This window comes from Arachis hypogaea, chromosome 1, assembly GCF_003086295.3.
Source record: "Arachis hypogaea cultivar Tifrunner chromosome 1, arahy.Tifrunner.gnm2.J5K5, whole genome shotgun sequence".
NCBI classification, from domain to species: Eukaryota; Viridiplantae; Streptophyta; class Magnoliopsida; order Fabales; family Fabaceae; genus Arachis; species Arachis hypogaea.
The window spans coordinates 51189661-51207905 of NC_092036.1; the positions used below are offsets into that span (position 1 = coordinate 51189661).

The 18245-nt window shown below is 39.1% G+C and overlaps 1 protein-coding gene across 1 annotated transcript; it reads right to left on the reverse strand.

The window, feature by feature from the left end:
• Nucleotides 1-12650: 12650 nt before the first annotated feature.
• On the reverse strand, nucleotides 12651-13007 carry LOC140182706 (uncharacterized). Its single transcript, XM_072229967.1, has one exon. It carries the CDS (start codon nucleotides 13005-13007, stop codon nucleotides 12651-12653), a length of 357 nt encoding a protein of 118 aa, XP_072086068.1.
• Between the last annotated feature and the right edge of the window lie 5238 nt (nucleotides 13008-18245).

Genomic DNA, 18245 nt, shown 5'->3' on the forward strand with positions numbered 1-18245 from the left:
AAAAAAAATAAAGCCAAAGGCTACTACTGCAACATTAGACACCAAACCTCCAAAAGAGTAATAAGCTTGTTAAGCATTATGAGAAAAGAAAAGTTAGCAAGGGAGTAATTAAAAAGTAAGTCTTATAACAGCAAGGTTAGCAAGTCTTTGAGGAAAGATGTATATTATGTAACAGCAACAATAATTGAGTTATCATTGTCTGCATAAAGACTCCATAAATCAAGTTCTGCTATATGCCTAATAAGGATATGTGTTCTTTTCTTGTTCATATCAATTGCTCTTAATTTTGATGCTTGCTTGGGGACAAGCAAGATTTAAGTTTGGTGTTGTGATGACAAGTCATCATATACCCATTTTTCAAGCTAATTTCACTTGTTTTATTAGTCTTTATGCACTTTCTTGCATCCTAAGTAAGTGATTTGGAGTGAAAATGCATAACTTCTTTAAATCAAACAACCACCATGAAATTAATGTTAACTCATAAGGTTTAAGCTAATTTTAATTGAATTTTAATTGATTTATAAGCCTTGTGAATTTAGTGATACTTGGAGTGGTTGTTTTGGTTTAATGTAGGTGAAGAAAAGAATAAAAGAGAAAAGCGTGGCCTAAGAAAGCGTGACCAAAGGAGAAGAAAACGTGGTCAAAGGAAGTAGAAGTGTGTCGCATGTAAAGAGGGGAGGCAAGCATTGCCCTCCACAAGGGCACACTGCCCTCTAGGAGGGCAACATAAGGGAACAAAGCATGAAAGGTAACTCTGCCCTGCCCACTACAAGGGCAGAGCACAAATCTGTGCCTTGGAATCAAGAAGCACAAAACCTTGCCCTGCCCTCCACAAGGGCAGTATCGGGCTCACCAAGGGAAGAAAATCAAAGGAAAATGTCTACAATGCTTGCCACATGAGTTGAACACGGGACCATGAGGAAGCAAGGAATTAAGCCTCACTTTGGTACCAAGAAAGCCAAGGAAAATGGCTAGCGTGTGTAGCATCCAAGTTTCGAACTCGGGACGTCAAAGTGGAAACACTGCCCTGCCCTCTGCGAGGGCAGGGCAGTATTTTGTTGTGGCACAATTCTGGTGCACCAAGGCACCATTCTGGCGCACCGCAGCATCATCTGGCAGCACCAGCAGCGCACCACAGCACAATTCTGGCGCAATAAATTTTTCTGCCCTGCCCTCCGCGAGGGCAGGGCAGCATCCTGCGCACCAAGCCTGCACCACGCCGCACCACGCACGCACCAAGCACCAAATCCTGCCCTGCCCTCCACAAGGGCAGGGCAGCCTCCTGGAAGCTATTATTTTTGGGCCAAAAATTGAATTAAAAATCCAATTTAATTCATTTCTTCACCCAATCAAAAGCCCATCCAAATCCCAAAATCCAAGAATAGAAAGTGTATAAATAGAAGTTCATGAGGTCATCTCCAATGAAATCTACAAAATAGCCGAAAAGCCCTCCACCATGGCAAGGCTAGCTTTTCCTCACCTTATTTGCCATCTATGTTACTCAGCTGGAGTTATCATAGAAGGAGACATCCCCATTGAAGAGGATAAGCCCATCACCAAGAAGAGGATGGAGCAAGCAAGAGAGACCCTCCACGGATCTCAAGAGATGCATGAGGAAGCTCATCATCAAGAAATCCCTAAGATGCCTCAAGGGATGCACTTTCCTCCCAACAACTATTGGGAACAACTCAACACTTCCTTAGAAGATTTGAGCCACAATGTGGAACAATTAAGGGTGGAACATCATGAGCACTCCATCATTCTCCATGAAATAAGAGAAGATCAAAGAGCAATGAGGGAGGAGCAACAAAGGCAAGGAAGGGACATAGAAGAGCTTAAGGACATTGTTGGACCTTCAAGAAGAAGATGCCACTAAAGGTGGATTCATTCCTTGTTCTTATTTCGTTCTGTTTTTCGGTTTCTATGTTATGTTTATCTATATTTTGTGTCTCTACTTCATGATCATTAGTATGTAGTAACTATGTCTTAAAGTTATGAATAATTCCATTAATCCTTCACCTCTCTTAAATGAAAAATGTTTTAATTCAAAAGAACAAGAAGTACATGAATTTCGAATTTATCCTTGAATTTAATTTAATTATATTGATGTGGTGACAATACTTTTTGTTTTCTGAATGAATGCTTGAATAGTGCATAATTTTGATTTATGACAAGTCATCATATACCCATTTTTCAAGCTAATTTCACTTGCTTTATTAGTCTTTATGCACTTTCTTGCATCCTAAGTAAGAGATTTGGAATGAAAATGCATAACTTCTTTAAATCAAGCAACTACCATTAAATTGATGCTAAATCATGAGGTTTGAGCAAGAATTAATTGATTTTTAATGAATTATAAACCTTGTGAATTTAGAGATACTTTGAGTGGTTGTTTTGGTTTCTTGTAGGTGAAGAAAGAAAGAAAAAAAAGGAAAAACGTGGCTTAAGAAAGCGTGGCCCAAAGGAGAAAAGAGTGTGGCGCATGGAAGGGAGGAAGCAAACATTGCCCTCCACAAGGGCACACTGCCCTCCAGGAGGGCAACATAATGAAACAAGCTTGAGAAGCAACACTGCCCTGCCCTCCTCAAGGGCAGAGCACAATTTGATGCCAAGGATCAAGGAGAGCAAAAACTCTGCCCTGCCCTCCTCAAGAGCAATATCGGGCTCCAATCAAGAATAATTCAAAGGAAATTGCTTCCTAGTGCTTCCTATGGGTTTCGAACCCAAGGACAAGGAGGGAATGAGTAGCGTTCAAACAAAAAGAAAACAAGCTTGATTTCATTCTCCATGAATCGAACATGGCACCATGAGGAAGTAAGGAACTAGGCGTGACTTTGGTGCCAAGAAAACCAAGGAAAAGAAGCAGCGTGCGCCTCCACCAAGTTTCGAACTTGGAACTTCACTTTTGGAAACATTGCCCTGCCTCCGCGAGGGCAGGGCAGCATTTTGTGGTGCACAGCCAGCGCACCAGATTGGCACGCACCAAGGACTCTCGGCAGTAGCAGCACGCACGGGCAGCAGAATCTGGCGCACCAAAAAAACTCTACCCTGCCCTCCACAAGGGCAGGGTAGCATCCTGCAGCACCACACGCACCAAACACACACGCACAAGGCCGCACGCACCATTTCCTGCCCTGCCCTCCACAAGGGCAGGGCAGCCTCCTGGAAGCCAATTTTTCTTGGGCTGAAAATTGGATTAAAAATCTAATTTAATCCAATTCTTCACCAAATCAAAAGCCCATCCAAATCCCAAGATCCAAGAATAGGAAGTGTATAAATAGAAGATAGTTTGATGTAATTAGGACCTTTTTTTTGAGCTTTTGAACTTTTACTTTACTTTGAGCTTTTGAACCTTCTCTTGGAGACTTCATTGAGAGCTAGGAACTGAGATTTCAGAGAATTGATCTCTCTTCTTCCTCGTTCTTGCTTGAGCATTTTTTACTTTTCTTGTTTGAGTCTTGGGTGTGAAGAATTGAGGAATTTCTGTCTCAATCTCCATTCAAGATCTCTTTAATTCCTCTTCTGCATAATTGAGTTTAACTACATTTTCTTTTCTGCTTCTTCTTTAATTTCTTGTTAATTGCCTTGTGAACTTGGATCTGGGAAGACAATTGAGATCTAGACTTTTCTCTCTAGTCTCTGGAGCCCTGAGATCTCATTTTTCCTTTTGGTTCTTCTGTGAACCCCTGCTGCAATTTAATTTCATTTCCTGTTTGAATTCTAGTTACTTCCAATTCATCTTCTGCTTTATTAATCGTTGCAATTTAATTTCCCTTGCTGAAATTCTGAATTCCCAATCCTCAACTCCCCTTTCCATTCAAGCAATTTACATTTCTTGCAATTTAAGTTACTGCAATTTACATTTCTTGCACTTTAAGTTTCAATCATTTAATTTCTTGTTCTCTAAGATTCAGCACCTTTACTTTCCGTTCTCTTTAATTTCTGCAATTCATCCCTCTCCCTTTACATTTCCTGTTATTTACTTACTGTTGGATACAAAATCACTCAACCAATACTTGATTCGCTTGACTAAACTAACCACTAAACTAAAATTGCTCAATTCTTCAATCCCTGTGGGATCGACCTCACTCCCGTGAGTTTTATTACTTGATGCGACCCGGTACACTTGCCGGTGAGTTTTGTGTTGGATCGTTTTCCACACATCAAGTTTTTGGCGCCGTTGCCGGGGATTGAAATAGATTGACAATGATTAAGTGAAGTGGAGGTCTAGATCAAGCACTTTTTCTTTTCTGTTTCTTTAATTTTTGACTAACACACTAACTGTTTGAAAATTTGCCTCTATCAACTCGCTAACTGTTTGAGAGTTTGTCTCAACTAACTGCACTCAATTCTCAAGAGTGCTTCTGTTTGTTCCTCTTGATTGTTTGCATGCCCTAGGGAAATAGGGAAGTCAGAAGAAAGACTATCATTGGAAAAGAAGTTTCTGCAGATGAAGAATAGCATGACATGAAGTCACCACTCATTACACTAATCAAGAACAATTGTTCCTACGACGGAAATCCATTGGAGGATCCTCAACAGCACATATCCACTTTTCTGAAGACTTGTAATGCTGTCAAAACTGATGGTCTAGATCATGACACTTATAAGATCTTGTTATTCCCTTTCTCATTAAGGGGTGAAGTTGCACAATGGCTTGAAACTTTTCCCCAAGGAAGTATCACTAGTTGGGACGATTTGGTCACAAAATTTTTGGCCAAATTCTCCTCATCCCGACAGATCATCAAGCTGGAAGAGGGGGAATATCCATTCACACAAGGAGAAGAAGAACCACTCTTCAAGGCATGGGAAAGATACAAGAAAGCTACTGATAAAGTGGGCTTCCGAGCTTTCTATGAAGGATTAACCCCAGAAACAAGAAAAGCAGTGGACTACTTCTCAGATGGCCTACTCAAAGCAACAACAACTGCTCAAGGAATTGCAAATTTCAATGACAAAGGAGTCAACAACCAACACTCATTTGAGAAACCACAGAATGCAATCTCAGAAAAAGAAATGATGAATATTGAAGGAGTGAATGCATTCAAAAACCTGAACAAACAAATGCACCATCAAGCACAGCAACACATGGAGCTGAGAGATAGAAAAGTTGATTGCCTGCAATCTGCTGCAGTGAATGCCCAATTCCCACCATGGAGACCCCATTCTTATCTGAGAATGAGAGAGTCTCAAAATCAAGAATAAGAAAGTTTCAACCAGGGCAAATCCATGACCACAAACAACCAACATCACTCACCTACTAATACCAATCAAGGCCAATACTCACAAAACAGACACTTCCAAACTCAATCCAACTGGAGAAGGACCGAGTACCAAAATCACGAACCAAGGGACTTCAATTATAACAACCCCAGCTTCACAAACCAACAAAAACGCCATTATAGTAATAACAACCACTACATGCCACCACAACACCCACCCTTCCAACCTTTAACATCCCACAACCAACCAATCTCACAAGACTCTCAGAGGATCACTAACTTGGAGATCTTAATGGAGAGAATGATGAACCACCAAGAGGAGATAACAAAGAACTAAGAGATTTTAATCAGAAGAATTGAGGGGCAAATAGCTCAACTGGTGAAGCATTTTGCAGGAATGGGTGAGAAGAGGGCAAATACTCTCCCCAGAGCCACTGAAGACAAACCAACTAACAACGAAGATGCTGCAAAGAAGGAAGGATGGAAAAAGATCATAGAGGAAAGTAAGAAAACCTTGGACAAAGAAAGTACCAGCCAAGAAAAACACAACAAGGAATTCTTACAAGGAGAGACAGAGGATAGAATTAAAGAAAAGCAGAAAATCCCCACTGGAAAATTCTCACTAGGGGATAGAGTAATGATAAACAGTCAAACCATGAAGGTGTCCCCACAGCTGTCTGATCACTACATTGTGACTAAGATCCTTCCACAGGAATTCATAGAAGTCATCAAAGAGGAAACCGGAAGGAAGTTCACCGTGAAGAAAGACAAGCTAAGGCACTGTGATTTTCAATCTTCATGATCAGCAGAATGGAGGATGTCAAGCTAGTGACAATAAAGAAGCACTTGTTGGGAGGCAACCCAACCTGAGGTAGTTTTCTTTTCATAGCTTTTTCAATAAAAATGTTGAATAATTGGTATGGATTGCAAGGAGCTAAGTTTGGTGTTGCACACCAAAACAATTTAAGGGAGAATGAAAGATTCTAAGTTTGGTGTTCCACCAAAAATCTCATTTAAAAACACATTCTCACCTCTTGCATAATGCTAGCTCTAAGCAATCAAACAAATTATCCAACTATTTAACTGCTTTCTAGCTTTAATTCCATAACCTTTAGCAAGGACACAAGGTTTCACATATGGTTAACTTGTTGCATCAGAGACAGTGGCAAGCAATTAAGTTTGGTGTCCCCAACACCTAAATAAATCCGAGAGCCACACTCAATTTATGCATACTAACCATGCAATTAATGGCTTGAGAAGCAAGCAACTTTGAGAATTATGAAGGACATGAGTCAACAATTGAAGATATTGTGCATCTTAACTCAAAGAAAACACAACAGAAGGAAGAATCAAAGGGCTGCAACTTCAAAGGTTATATCTAAACTTAATCCTTGCTACTGTGAATTGTTTTGAACATGGGAACCATTATGTATCCTGCTAAAGTGTTTATCTAGTTGTAAGTGAAGTTGCTTTATTGAGAAATGCTAATCTGCATATTGCTTGTCATCCATCACCGATCTGAATTTTGTTTTGTTTCCCATATGCTTGAATAAAAGAGAATTGTTTGAATTGGAAAGTAAATATCCAATGTTGCATGAGTTAGAATGGAAGTTAATGGTGGTGTATGTGTTTGATTTAATGCATAACTCATGAAATAATTGCTGCATAGTATCATTTTCATTGAAGAGTGAGCTAGCTTGCTGTTATAAAGGTTCTTATCAGTAAAGAAACCCTTGAGAACAAAAGAAAATAAAACAGAAAGAAAAGGAAGAAGAAAAAGCCAATGTGGCAAGAAAAACAAAGAATAAAGGTTGGACACCAATAGCTTGGACCCTAGGACATATGCCTGTGGTGTTCTTGTACTAAGATATGCTTGGATAAGTAAATTCTAAGGGGTATTTTAAAACCCGGTCACTTAGATCAACTGATTTGGGATGGCCAATTGAAAGTCCACAATAAAGAGCAACTTAGATACAGAACATTTAGTTATCCAAAGAGATGCTGGGCATCAATGATCCTATGAAGAAATAGTGAGCCATGTGTCTGTGGTGGAAAGATGTTGAGTAAAAATAAAGCCAAAGGCTACTACTGCAACATTAGACACCAAGCCTCCAAAAGAATAATAAGCTTGTTAAGCAACATGAGAAAAGAAAAGTTAGCAAGGGAGCAAAGAAAGAATAAACCTTATAACAGCAAGTTTAGTAAGCCTTTGAGGAAAAATGTATATTATGTAACAGCAACAATAATTGAGTTATCATTGTCTGCATAAAAACTCCATAAACCAAGTTCTACTATATGCCTAATAAGGATATGTTCTCTCTTCTTGTTCATTTCATTTTCTCTTAGTTTTGATGCTTGCTTGGGGACAAGCAAGATTTAAGTTTGGTGTTGTGATGACAAGTCATCATATACCCATTTTTCAAGCTAATTTCACTTGCTTTATTAGTCTTTATGCACTTTCTTGCATCCTAAGTAAGGGATTTGGAATGAAAATGCATAACTTCTTTAAATCAAGCAACTACCATTAAATTGATGCTAAATTATGAGGTTTGAGCAAGAATTAATTGATTTTTAATGAATTATAAACCTTGTGAATTTAGAGATACTTTGAGTGGTTGTTTTGGTTTCTTGTAGGTGAAGAAAGAAAGAAAAAAAAGGAAAAGCGTGGCTTAAGAAAGCGTGGCCCAAAGGAGAAAAGAGTGTGGCGCATGGAAGGGAGGAAGCAAACATTGCCCTCCACAAGGGCACACTGCCCTCCAGGAGGGCAACATAATGAAACAAGCTTGAGAAGCAACACTGCCCTGCCCTCCTCAAGGGCGGAGCACAATTTGATGCCAAGGATCAAGGAGAGCAAAAACTCTGCCCTGCCCTCCTCAAGAGCAATACCGGGCTCCAATCAAGAATAATTCAAAGGAAATTGCTTCCTAGTGCTTCCTATGGGTTTCGAACCCAAGGACAAGGAGGGAAGGAGTAGCGTTCAAACAAAAAGAAAACAAGCTTGATTTCATTCTCCATGAATCGAACACGGCACCATGAGGAAGTAAGGAACTAGGCGTGACTTTGGTGCCAAGAAAACCAAGGAAAAGAAGCAGCGTGCGCCGCCACCAAGTTTCGAACTTGGAACTTCACTTTTGGAAACATTGCCCTGCCCTCCGCGAGGGCAGGGCAGCATTTTGTGGTGCACAGCCAGCGCACCAGATTGGCACGCACCAAGGACTCTCGGCAGCAGTAGCACGCACGGGCAGCAGAATCTGGCGCACCAAAAAAACTCTGCCCTGCCCTCCACAAGGGCAGGGCAGCATCCTGTAGCACCACATGCACCAAACACACACGCACAAGGCCGCACGCACCATTTCCTGCCCTGCCCTCCACAAGGGCAGGGCAGCCTCCTGGAAGCCAATTTTTCTTGGGCTGAAAATTGGATTAAGAATCCAATTTAATCCAATTCTTCACCAAATCAAAAGCCCATCCAAATCCCAAGATCCAAGAATAGGAAGTGTATAAATAGAAGATAGTTTGATGTAATTAGAACCTTTTTTTTGAGCTTTTGAACTTTTACTTTACTTTGAGCTTTTGAACCTTCTCTTGGAGACTTCATTGAGAGCTAGGAACTGAGATTTCAGAGAATTAGGGAGGAGAATTGATCTCTCTTCTTCCTCGTTCTTGCTTGAGCATTTTTTACTTTTCTTGTTTGAGTCTTGGGTGTGAAGAATTGAGGAATTTCTGTCTCAATCTCCATTCAAGATCTCTTTAATTCCTCTTATGCATAATTGAGTTTAATTACATTTTCTTTTCTGCTTCTTCTTTAATTTCTTGTTAATTGCTTTGTGAACTTGGATCTGGGAAAGCAATTGAGATCTAGACTTTGCTCTCTAGTCTCTGGAGCCCTGAGATCCCATTTTTCCTTTTGGTTCTTCTGTGAACCCCTGCTGCAATTTAATTTCATTTTCTGTTTGAATTCTAGTTACTTCCAATTCATCTTCTGCTTTATTAATCGTTGCAATTTAATTTCCCTTGCTGAAATTCTGAATTCCCAATCCTCAATTCCCCTTTCCATTCAAGCAATTTACATTTCTTGCAATTTAAGTTACTGCAATTTACATTTCTTGCACTTTAAGTTTCAGTCATTTAATTTCTTGTTCTCTAAGATTCAGCACCTTTACTTTCCGTTCTCTTTAATTTCTGCAATTCATCCCTCTCCCTTTACATTTCCTGTTATTTACTTACTGTTGGATACAAAATCACTCAACCAATACTTGATTCGCTTGACTAAACCAACCACTAAACTAAAATTGCTCAATCCTTCAATCCCTGTGGGATCGACCTCACTCCCGTGAGTTTTATTACTTGATGCGACCCGGTACACTTGCCGGTGAGTTTTGTGTTGGATCGTTTTCCACACATCATTGATCTTGTTGTTTATGAATGTTAAAATTGTTGGCTCTTGAAAGAATGATGAACAAAGAGAAATGTTATTGATGATCTGAAAAATCATGAAATTGATTCTTGAAGCAAGAAAAAGCAGTGAAAAAAATGGCGAAAAAAATAGAAAGAAAAAGAAAAAGCAAGCAGAAAAAGCCAATAGCCCTTAAAACCAAAAGGCAAGGGTAAAAAGGATCCAAGGCTTTGAGCATCAATGGATAGGAGGGCCCAAGGAAATCAAATCCAGGCCTAAGCGGCTAAATCAAGCTGTCCCTAACCATGTGCTTGTGTCATGAAGGCCCAAGTGAAAAGCTTGAGACTGAGTGGTTAAAGTCGTGATCCAAAGCAAAAAGAGTGTACTTAAGAGCTCTGGACACCTCTAACTGGGGACTCTAGCAAAGCTGAGTCACAATCTGAAAAGGTTCACCCAGTCATGTGTCTGTGGCATTTATGTATCCGGTGGTAATACTGGAAAACAAAATGCTTAGGGCCACGACCAAAGACTCATAAGTAGCTATATTCAAGAATCAACATACTTAACTAGGAAAGTCAATAACACTATCCGAAATTCTAAGTTCCTAGAGAAGCCAATCATTCTAAACTTCAAAGGAAAAAAATGAGATGCCAAAACTGTTCAGAAGCAAAAAGCTACAAGTCCCGCTCATCTAATTATAATTAATATTCATTGATATTCTGGAATTTATAGTATATTCTCTTCTTTTTATCCTAATTGATTTTCAGTTGCTTGGGGACAAGCAACAATTTAAGTTTGGTGTTGTGATGAGTGGATAATTTATACGCTTTTTGGCATTGTTTTTAGGTAGTTTTTAGTAAGTTTAAGCTACTTTCAGGGATGTTTTCATTAGTTTTTATGTTAAATTCACATTTCTGAACTTTACTATGAGTTTGTATGTTTTTCTATGATTTCAGGTAATTTCTGGCTGAAATTGAGGGACTTGAGCAAAACTCTGATAGGAGGCTGACAAAGGACTGCTGATGCTGTTGGAATCTGACCTTCCTTTACTCAAAATGGATTTTCTGGAGCTACAGAACTTCAAATGGCGCGCTCTTAACGGCGTTGGAAAGTAGACATTCAGAGCTTTCCAGAAATATATAATAGTCCATACTTTATTCGGGAATTGACGACGTAAAGTGGCGCTCAACGCCAAGTACATGCTGCTGTCTGGAGTTAAACGCCAGAAACACGTCACAACCCGGAGTTGAACGCCCAAAACACGTTATAACTTGGCGTTCAACTCCAAGAGAAGCCTCAGCTCGTCGATAGATCAAGCTCAGCCCAAACATACACCAAGTGGGCCCCGAAAGTGGATTTATGCATCAATTACTTACTCATGTAAACCCTAGTAGCTAGTTTAGTATAAAAAAGACTTTTTACTAGTGTATTAGTCATCTTTTGATAGTTTAATCTTTGACTGTTCTAGTCTTTGATCATTCGGTCTTTTGATCATTCAGGGGGCTGGCCATTCGGCCATGCCTGAACCTTTCACTTATGTATTTTCAACAGTGGAGTTTCTGCACACCATAGATTAAGGGTGTGGAGCTCTGCTGTACCTCAAGTTTCAATACAATTACTATTACTTTCTATTCAATTCTCTTTTATTCTTTTTCCAAGATATACGTTGCACAACACTTTGATGAATGTGATGATCCGTGACACTCATCATCATTTTCACCTATGAACGTGCGTGACTGACAACCACTTCCGTTCTACTCTAGGCCAGGCGCATATCTCTTAGATTCCCCAACAGAATCTTCGTGGTATAAGCTAGATAGATGGCGGCATTCATGGGGATCCAGAAAGTCTAACCTTGTCTGTGGTATTCCGAGTAGGATCCCGGGAATCCGGAAAGTCTAACCTTGTCCGTGGTATTCCGAGTAGGATTCCGGTATTGAATGACTGTGACGGGCTTCAAACTCGCGATTGCTGGGTGTGATGACAAACGCAAAAGGATCAATGGATCCTATGCCAACATGATCGAGAACCAACAGCTGATTATCCGTGCTGTGACAGAGCATTTGGACCATTTTCACTGAGAGGATGGGATGTAGCCATCAACAAGGGTGATGCCTCCAGACGATTAGCCGTGCAGTGACAGCGCATAGGACCATTTTCCCGAGAGGATTAAAAGTAGCCATTAATGATGGTGATGCCCTACATACAGCTTGCCATGGAAAGGAGTAAGAAGGATTGGATGAGAGCAATAAGAAAGTAGAGATTCGAAAGGATTCTAGCATCTCCACACGCCTATCTGAAATTCCCACTATTGATTTACATAAGTATTTCTATCCTTTTTTATTTTATTTATCTTTTAATTATCTAATCCAATTACATTTGACCCTATGAATCCACTTAACTGAGATTTACAAGGTGACCATAGCTTGCTTCATACCAACAATCTCTGTGGGATCGACCCTTACTCACGTAAGGTATTACTTGGATGACCCAGTACACTTGCTGGTTAAGTTGAACGGAGTTGTGTCCACACATAGTTGAAAAAGTAATGAATTTTACAAAATACAATAACAAAGGAATCACAATTTCGTCCACCAGTAATCAACATTGCTAATCAGATCCAATAAGTAGTAATCAGTTGCATTATTAACCACACCATATTAGTGAACAAATCACAATAGCAACAAGAACTAAACATTATTAATCAGTAACTAGTAATCACTACTCAGATGCATTATTGCATACACCCTATCAGTGAACAAATCACAATAGCAACAAGAAGTAAACATTATTAAACAAAAACCAGTAATCACTACTCAGATGCATTATTGCACACACCACTTCAGTGAATAAATCACAACAGCAACAAGAACTAAACATTATTAATCAGAACCAATGATGACAAAACATTTGCATTATTAACCAACTAAGTCAAAAGTTATGAATGTTACCTTCTGTTGGTCAGACATAAAATTCCATTAGTTAGTCTGCACATCACCCAGATCCTCCTGAAGTAGAGTCAGAAACCACTTCTAAGACTCTTTTGTTTCAGACCTTGCAACTCCATAAGCAACAACATAGAATTGATTATTCGCGTCTTGGGCCACTGCTGTTAGGAGTTGTCCACCATAGTATGTCTTCAGAAAACAACCATCAAGGTGGATCAAAGGCCTGCATCCACTCTTGAAACCCTGCTTGCATGCCTCTAACCCTATATAAAGCTTATCAAATACAGAAGGGGATTGAGGTATAGGTGTTACACAGAGTTTTGCCCTGGAGCCAGAGTTGCTTCTTAGAATCTCAAACAAATAATCCCTAACATTATTATACTGATCCCTCTCATTGCCCATTATCTTTTCCCTTGCCTCTTTAACTGCTCTATAGACCATTTTTGGATGTGCAGTGAGTGAGAATTCCTCTCTCAGAAAGTCAATTGCCTCATTCGTTCTCATGTGGGGTTGTGTACTCATTCTCTTCTCCACCTTCTTACTAATCCAATGTTGATCAGCCACGTTACTACCCAGGTCCGTGCACACATGTGTTCGTTTTTGTAGGTCTTCACCTGATAGCACTGCAATAACTTGTTGTATGACAAATGAACTAACCACGGGCACTCATCATCCATGCATCCCACCCTAACTCTCTCCTTGTCATTCTTAATCCACCTAAGCTCTCTACCCTCGGTAATGAATGAGTCCTTCACAACTTCCTTAAATCTGTCTATGGTTGCAAACCTAGTCCCTAATTCAAATCGTCCCTCTCCAAAAGCATATTCATCATCAAACTCAGGAAATATTTACTTGTTGGATTCATCCTCTGATGATATAGGAGTGTGTAAATCCTCAGAATAGTAGTCATATATGGGATCATCATCATCATCTTGGACCCCACTCACATAAAACCTCACAGTTGGATCTATGTTGGGCTGTGCATCTCTGTTGGGCTCTTCGTTAGGGCCTGGCCCAACATCACTTATGGGCTGTTGCTCATTGGGCCCAGTCTTGGCCTGCTTCTCATTGGGCCCAGTCCTACCCTGCTGCCTTTTCTTCACCTCAGATGCACCCATTCCACTATTTTGTCCGTTCTTTACCCAAGTTCTCTTGTTCTTTTTCACACCTGTCTTCTTTGCAGCTGGCTTCTTTCCAGATGGCTTATTTGGTGACACAATTTTTTCCTTTCTCTTACTAACTCTCTTCCTCTTGCCTACTATGTCAGCAGCACTATCATCACTATCACTTTCAAATTCGGATGGTGGAGGTTTGTATGGCTCATCCTCCGTACTCTCATACCCATCATCCGAAGATGAACTTTGAACCTCTTCTAACACAGGACTCTTACCTTTGTTTCCACCATCCTCCACAATCTCAGGATCATCAACAGGGTGGTCAAAGTATAGGTAAAACTCATTCGTCTTTGTATTCTTCATTTTGTTCTCACGCATGGCAATAATACCTGCATCCCCCGTCACAATATGCAGTCCCGACTCAACATCAGCACTCATTGGATCATACCAATAAACTGCATTATACGATTGGTACCCCAAGCCTTTGAATAGTGTGATCAAGTCCCCAAAATTCACAAAATCTAGGTCCATTTTGGGAAACTTCTCTACCTTCCCATTTTGATAAATAAGGGTTCCATTACTCGTTCTAACAAAACTATCTCTATGGTGAAAAACTGGCACCACAAACACATCAACCATCTTCAAAAACAAAAACACAAAAATCAATGATCAAATAAGCGTACACTCAAACAGCAATGTCCTTAAACAGAAATGGAAAACATAAAACAACCAAGAACTTCCTAAACCCTAACATTCAATCACTCTCATGGGAACCACGCACATACTTTTTTAACCACTACTATCACCATGCATAGACAATCCTTTTCACAAAACAGTTTATACATCCATAACCATAGAACCTGAAAATTGACTCACTAAGCAGGGCAATGGATTCTTACCTCCGGCGATGAAGACGGCAAATCGGACAACACTGAATGGTTCTCCCTCCTCGACAACGACTGCGCACCGAAAAATTCTCAGCCTGGGTAGTGATTTTGGAGGGAGAAACAGAGTCTTCTTGCGTTTGATCGTTGGTCTTCTTAGGGTTTAATGTTATTCTCTCTCGACTGTGTGGGTGTAATGGACATTGTACATAAGTAAAAGAGTAACATTGCAGTTAAGGGGCAGCGATCTAAACGACGTCGTTATGGGCTTCCAGGGACTTATTTGTCCACTTTCCAAATGCTCCATCTCACTAACGTGCCATATTGGCAGCCGTCATGCCAGGTAAGCAAAAGGGGAGCCACGTCAGACTTTTTCGTTGGGTCTGACGGTGGCTTTTTGACGGAGGGACTGATTCGTCCTATTTTTAAGGAGGTCAGGGATTTAAAAGTATTTTCCAATTGTCAGGGACGAAAATGTCCAAAGGGTAAAAGGTCAGGGACTTATTTGTCCTTTTCTCTATTAATAAATATTATGTATTAATAGGCAAAGCCTTTCGCATTATATTATCATGTATATTATAATATCAATTTAAAATAATAAATTTGAATAATAATATCTATTTTAAATTATTTATAAAAAATAATATCCACTTTAAATAGTAAATCTTTTTAAATTACAATCATAAATACACATTCTTTATAATTATATTATATGATATATATATATATATATATATATATATATATATATATATATATATATATATATATATATATATCACAATAAAATCTTTTGAAAGATATTTTTCAATAACAAAGAATAAACAAACAAAATTTTCGTATATATATAAGAACACTCCTCAGCATATCATTAGCAAATTATATTCACATTATAATTCTAATTGTGTTACATATATATTTGAGTGTTTGATATGGGTAAGCAAAAATCATCCGGATCACATCAACGTAGAGATTACAAGAGAGACACAAGAGATGTTAGCATTAATGCTATTGATAACCAACTTTTATATTATTCGTACTTGAACCATATACCACACATGCCCCAATTTTTGTATTCTATCTACCCTGGTTTTTATACTGCTGTAGTATATTCTAACCAATATCCGACAACCATGCATCCATCACTATACAACATATTCCCACCATCATTTATTGTAGGTCCAACTGTCACAAATTTTCAGCCTCCTACTTTCTTATTATATCCTTTTCAATCTATGATGAGCGGATAATTTATATGCTTTTTGGCATTGTTTTTAGGTAGTTTTTAGTAGGATCTAGCTACTTTTAGGGGTGTTTTCATTAGTTTTTATGCTAAATTCACATTTCTGGACTTTACTATGAGTTTGTGTGTTTTTCTATAATTTCAGGTATTTTCTGGTTGAAATTGAGGGACCTGAGCAAAACTCTGATAAAAGGCTGACAAAGGACTGCTGATGCTGTTGGATTCTGACCTTCCTGCACTCGAAATGGACTTTCTTGAGCTACAGAACTCCAAATGGCGCGCTCTCAATGGCGTTGGAAAGTAGACATCCAAAGCTTTCCAGCAATATATAATAGTTTATACTTTATTCGAAATTAGGTGACGTAAACTGGCACTCAACGCCAGTTCCATGCTGCATTCTGGAGTCAAACGCCAGAAACACGTCACGAACCAAAGTTGAACGCCAAAAACATGTTACAACTTGGCGTTCAACTCCAAAAGAAGCTTCTACACGTGTAAAGCTCTAGCTCAGCCCAAGCACACACCAAGTGGGCCCCAAAAGTGGATTTCTGCATCAATTACTTACTTCTGTAAACCCTAGTAGCTAGTCTAGTATAAATAGGACTTTTTACTATTGTATTCAGTGTCTTTGATTGTCTAGTCTTTGATTGTATTTTTTGATCTTTTGATCACGTTTGGGGGCTGGCCATTCGGCCATGCCTGGACTTTCATCACTTATGTATTTTTAATGGTGGAGTTTCTACACACCATCAATTAAGGCTGTGGAGCTCTGCTGTACCTCAAGTTTCAATGCAATTACTATTATTTTCTATTCAATTCCGCTTGTTCTTATTCTAAGATATTCGTTGCACTTCAACATGATGAATGTGATGATCCATGACACTCATCATCATTCTCACCTATGAACGCGTGACTGACAACCACTTCCGTTCTACCTTAGACCGGGCGCATATCTCTTGGATTCCTTAATTAGAATCTTCGTGGTATAAGCTAGATTGATGGAGGCATTCATGAGAATTCGGAAAGTCTAAACCTTGTCTGTGGTATTCAGAGTAGGATTCAGGGATTGAATGAATGTGACGAGCTTCAAACTCGCGATTGTTGGGCGTGATGACAAACGCAAAAGAATCAAGGGATTCTATTCGAACATGATCGAGAACCGACAGATGATTAGCCGTGTCGTGACAGAGCATTTGGACCTTTTTCACTGAGAGGATGGAATGTAGCCATTGACAACAGTGATGCCCTACATACAACTTGCCATGGAAAGGAATAAGAAGGATTGAAGGAAGGCAGTAGGAAAGCAGAGATCCAACAGGGACAAGCGTTTCCATACACTTATCTTAAATTCCCACCATTGAATTACATGAGTAACTCTATCTTTATTTTCTGCTTTGTTTATTATTCGAAAACTCCATAACATTTATTATCCGCCTAACTGAGATTTACAAGATGACCATAGCTTGCTTCATACCAACAATCTCCGTGGGATCGACCCTTACTCATGTAAAGTATTACTTGGACGACCCAGTGCACTTGCTGGTTAGTTGTGTGGAGTTGTGACTAAGTGTGATTCACGTTTGAGAGCGCTACCAAGTTTTTAGCGCCATTGTTGATGATCACAATTTCATGCACCAAGTTTTTGGCGCCGTTGCCGGGGATTGTTCGAATTTGGACAACTGACAGTTCATCTTGTTGCTCAGATTAGGTAATTTTCTTTTTTATTTTCTTTTTAAAAAGTTTTCAAAAATTTTTCTCAAAATTTTTCCCTTTGTTTTCGAAAATTATTCCAAAATTTTTAAGAATGAATTCTAGAGTTTCATGGTAACATGTTGAAGCCTGACTGGCTGTAAAGCCATATCCAAATCCTTTTGGATTGAGGCTTCCACTTGTCAACATAACGGGTATGTATATGGAGTTGGATGAAATATCAGCTGTTGCATGCCTGATTTATATCTTCTAAAGCTGGATGGCTATTAAGCCATGCCCAACCCTTGGATTGGAGCTTTAGACTAACATTGAAAGATTCCTGGAATTCTTATTAAAAATTTTGAATCTCTTAATTTCTTTTCCTATATGTTTTTCAAAAAAAAATAAAATAAAATACAAAAAATCATAAAATCATAAAAACCAAAAATATTTTGTATTTCTTGTTTGAGTCTTGAGTCAAGTTATAAGTTTGGTGTCTATTGCATGTTCATCTTATTCTTGCATTTTTTTCGAAAATTCATGCATTCATAGTGTTCTTCATGATCTTCAAGTTGTCCTTGGTAAGTCTTCTTGTTTGATCTTGATGTTTTCTTATTTTGTGTCTTTTATTATTTTTCCTTTGCATTTATGCATTCATATTGTCTAAGCATTAAAGATTTCTAAGTTTGGTGTCTTGCATGTTTTCTTTGCATAAAAAAATTTTCAAAAATATGTTCTTGATGCCCAT

Excerpts from the sequence above, each read along its gene's own strand:
- LOC140182706 (XM_072229967.1), bottom strand. The coding sequence starts at position 13,007 with ATGGTCTATAGAGCAGTTAAAGAGGCAAGGGAAAAGATAATGGGCAAT.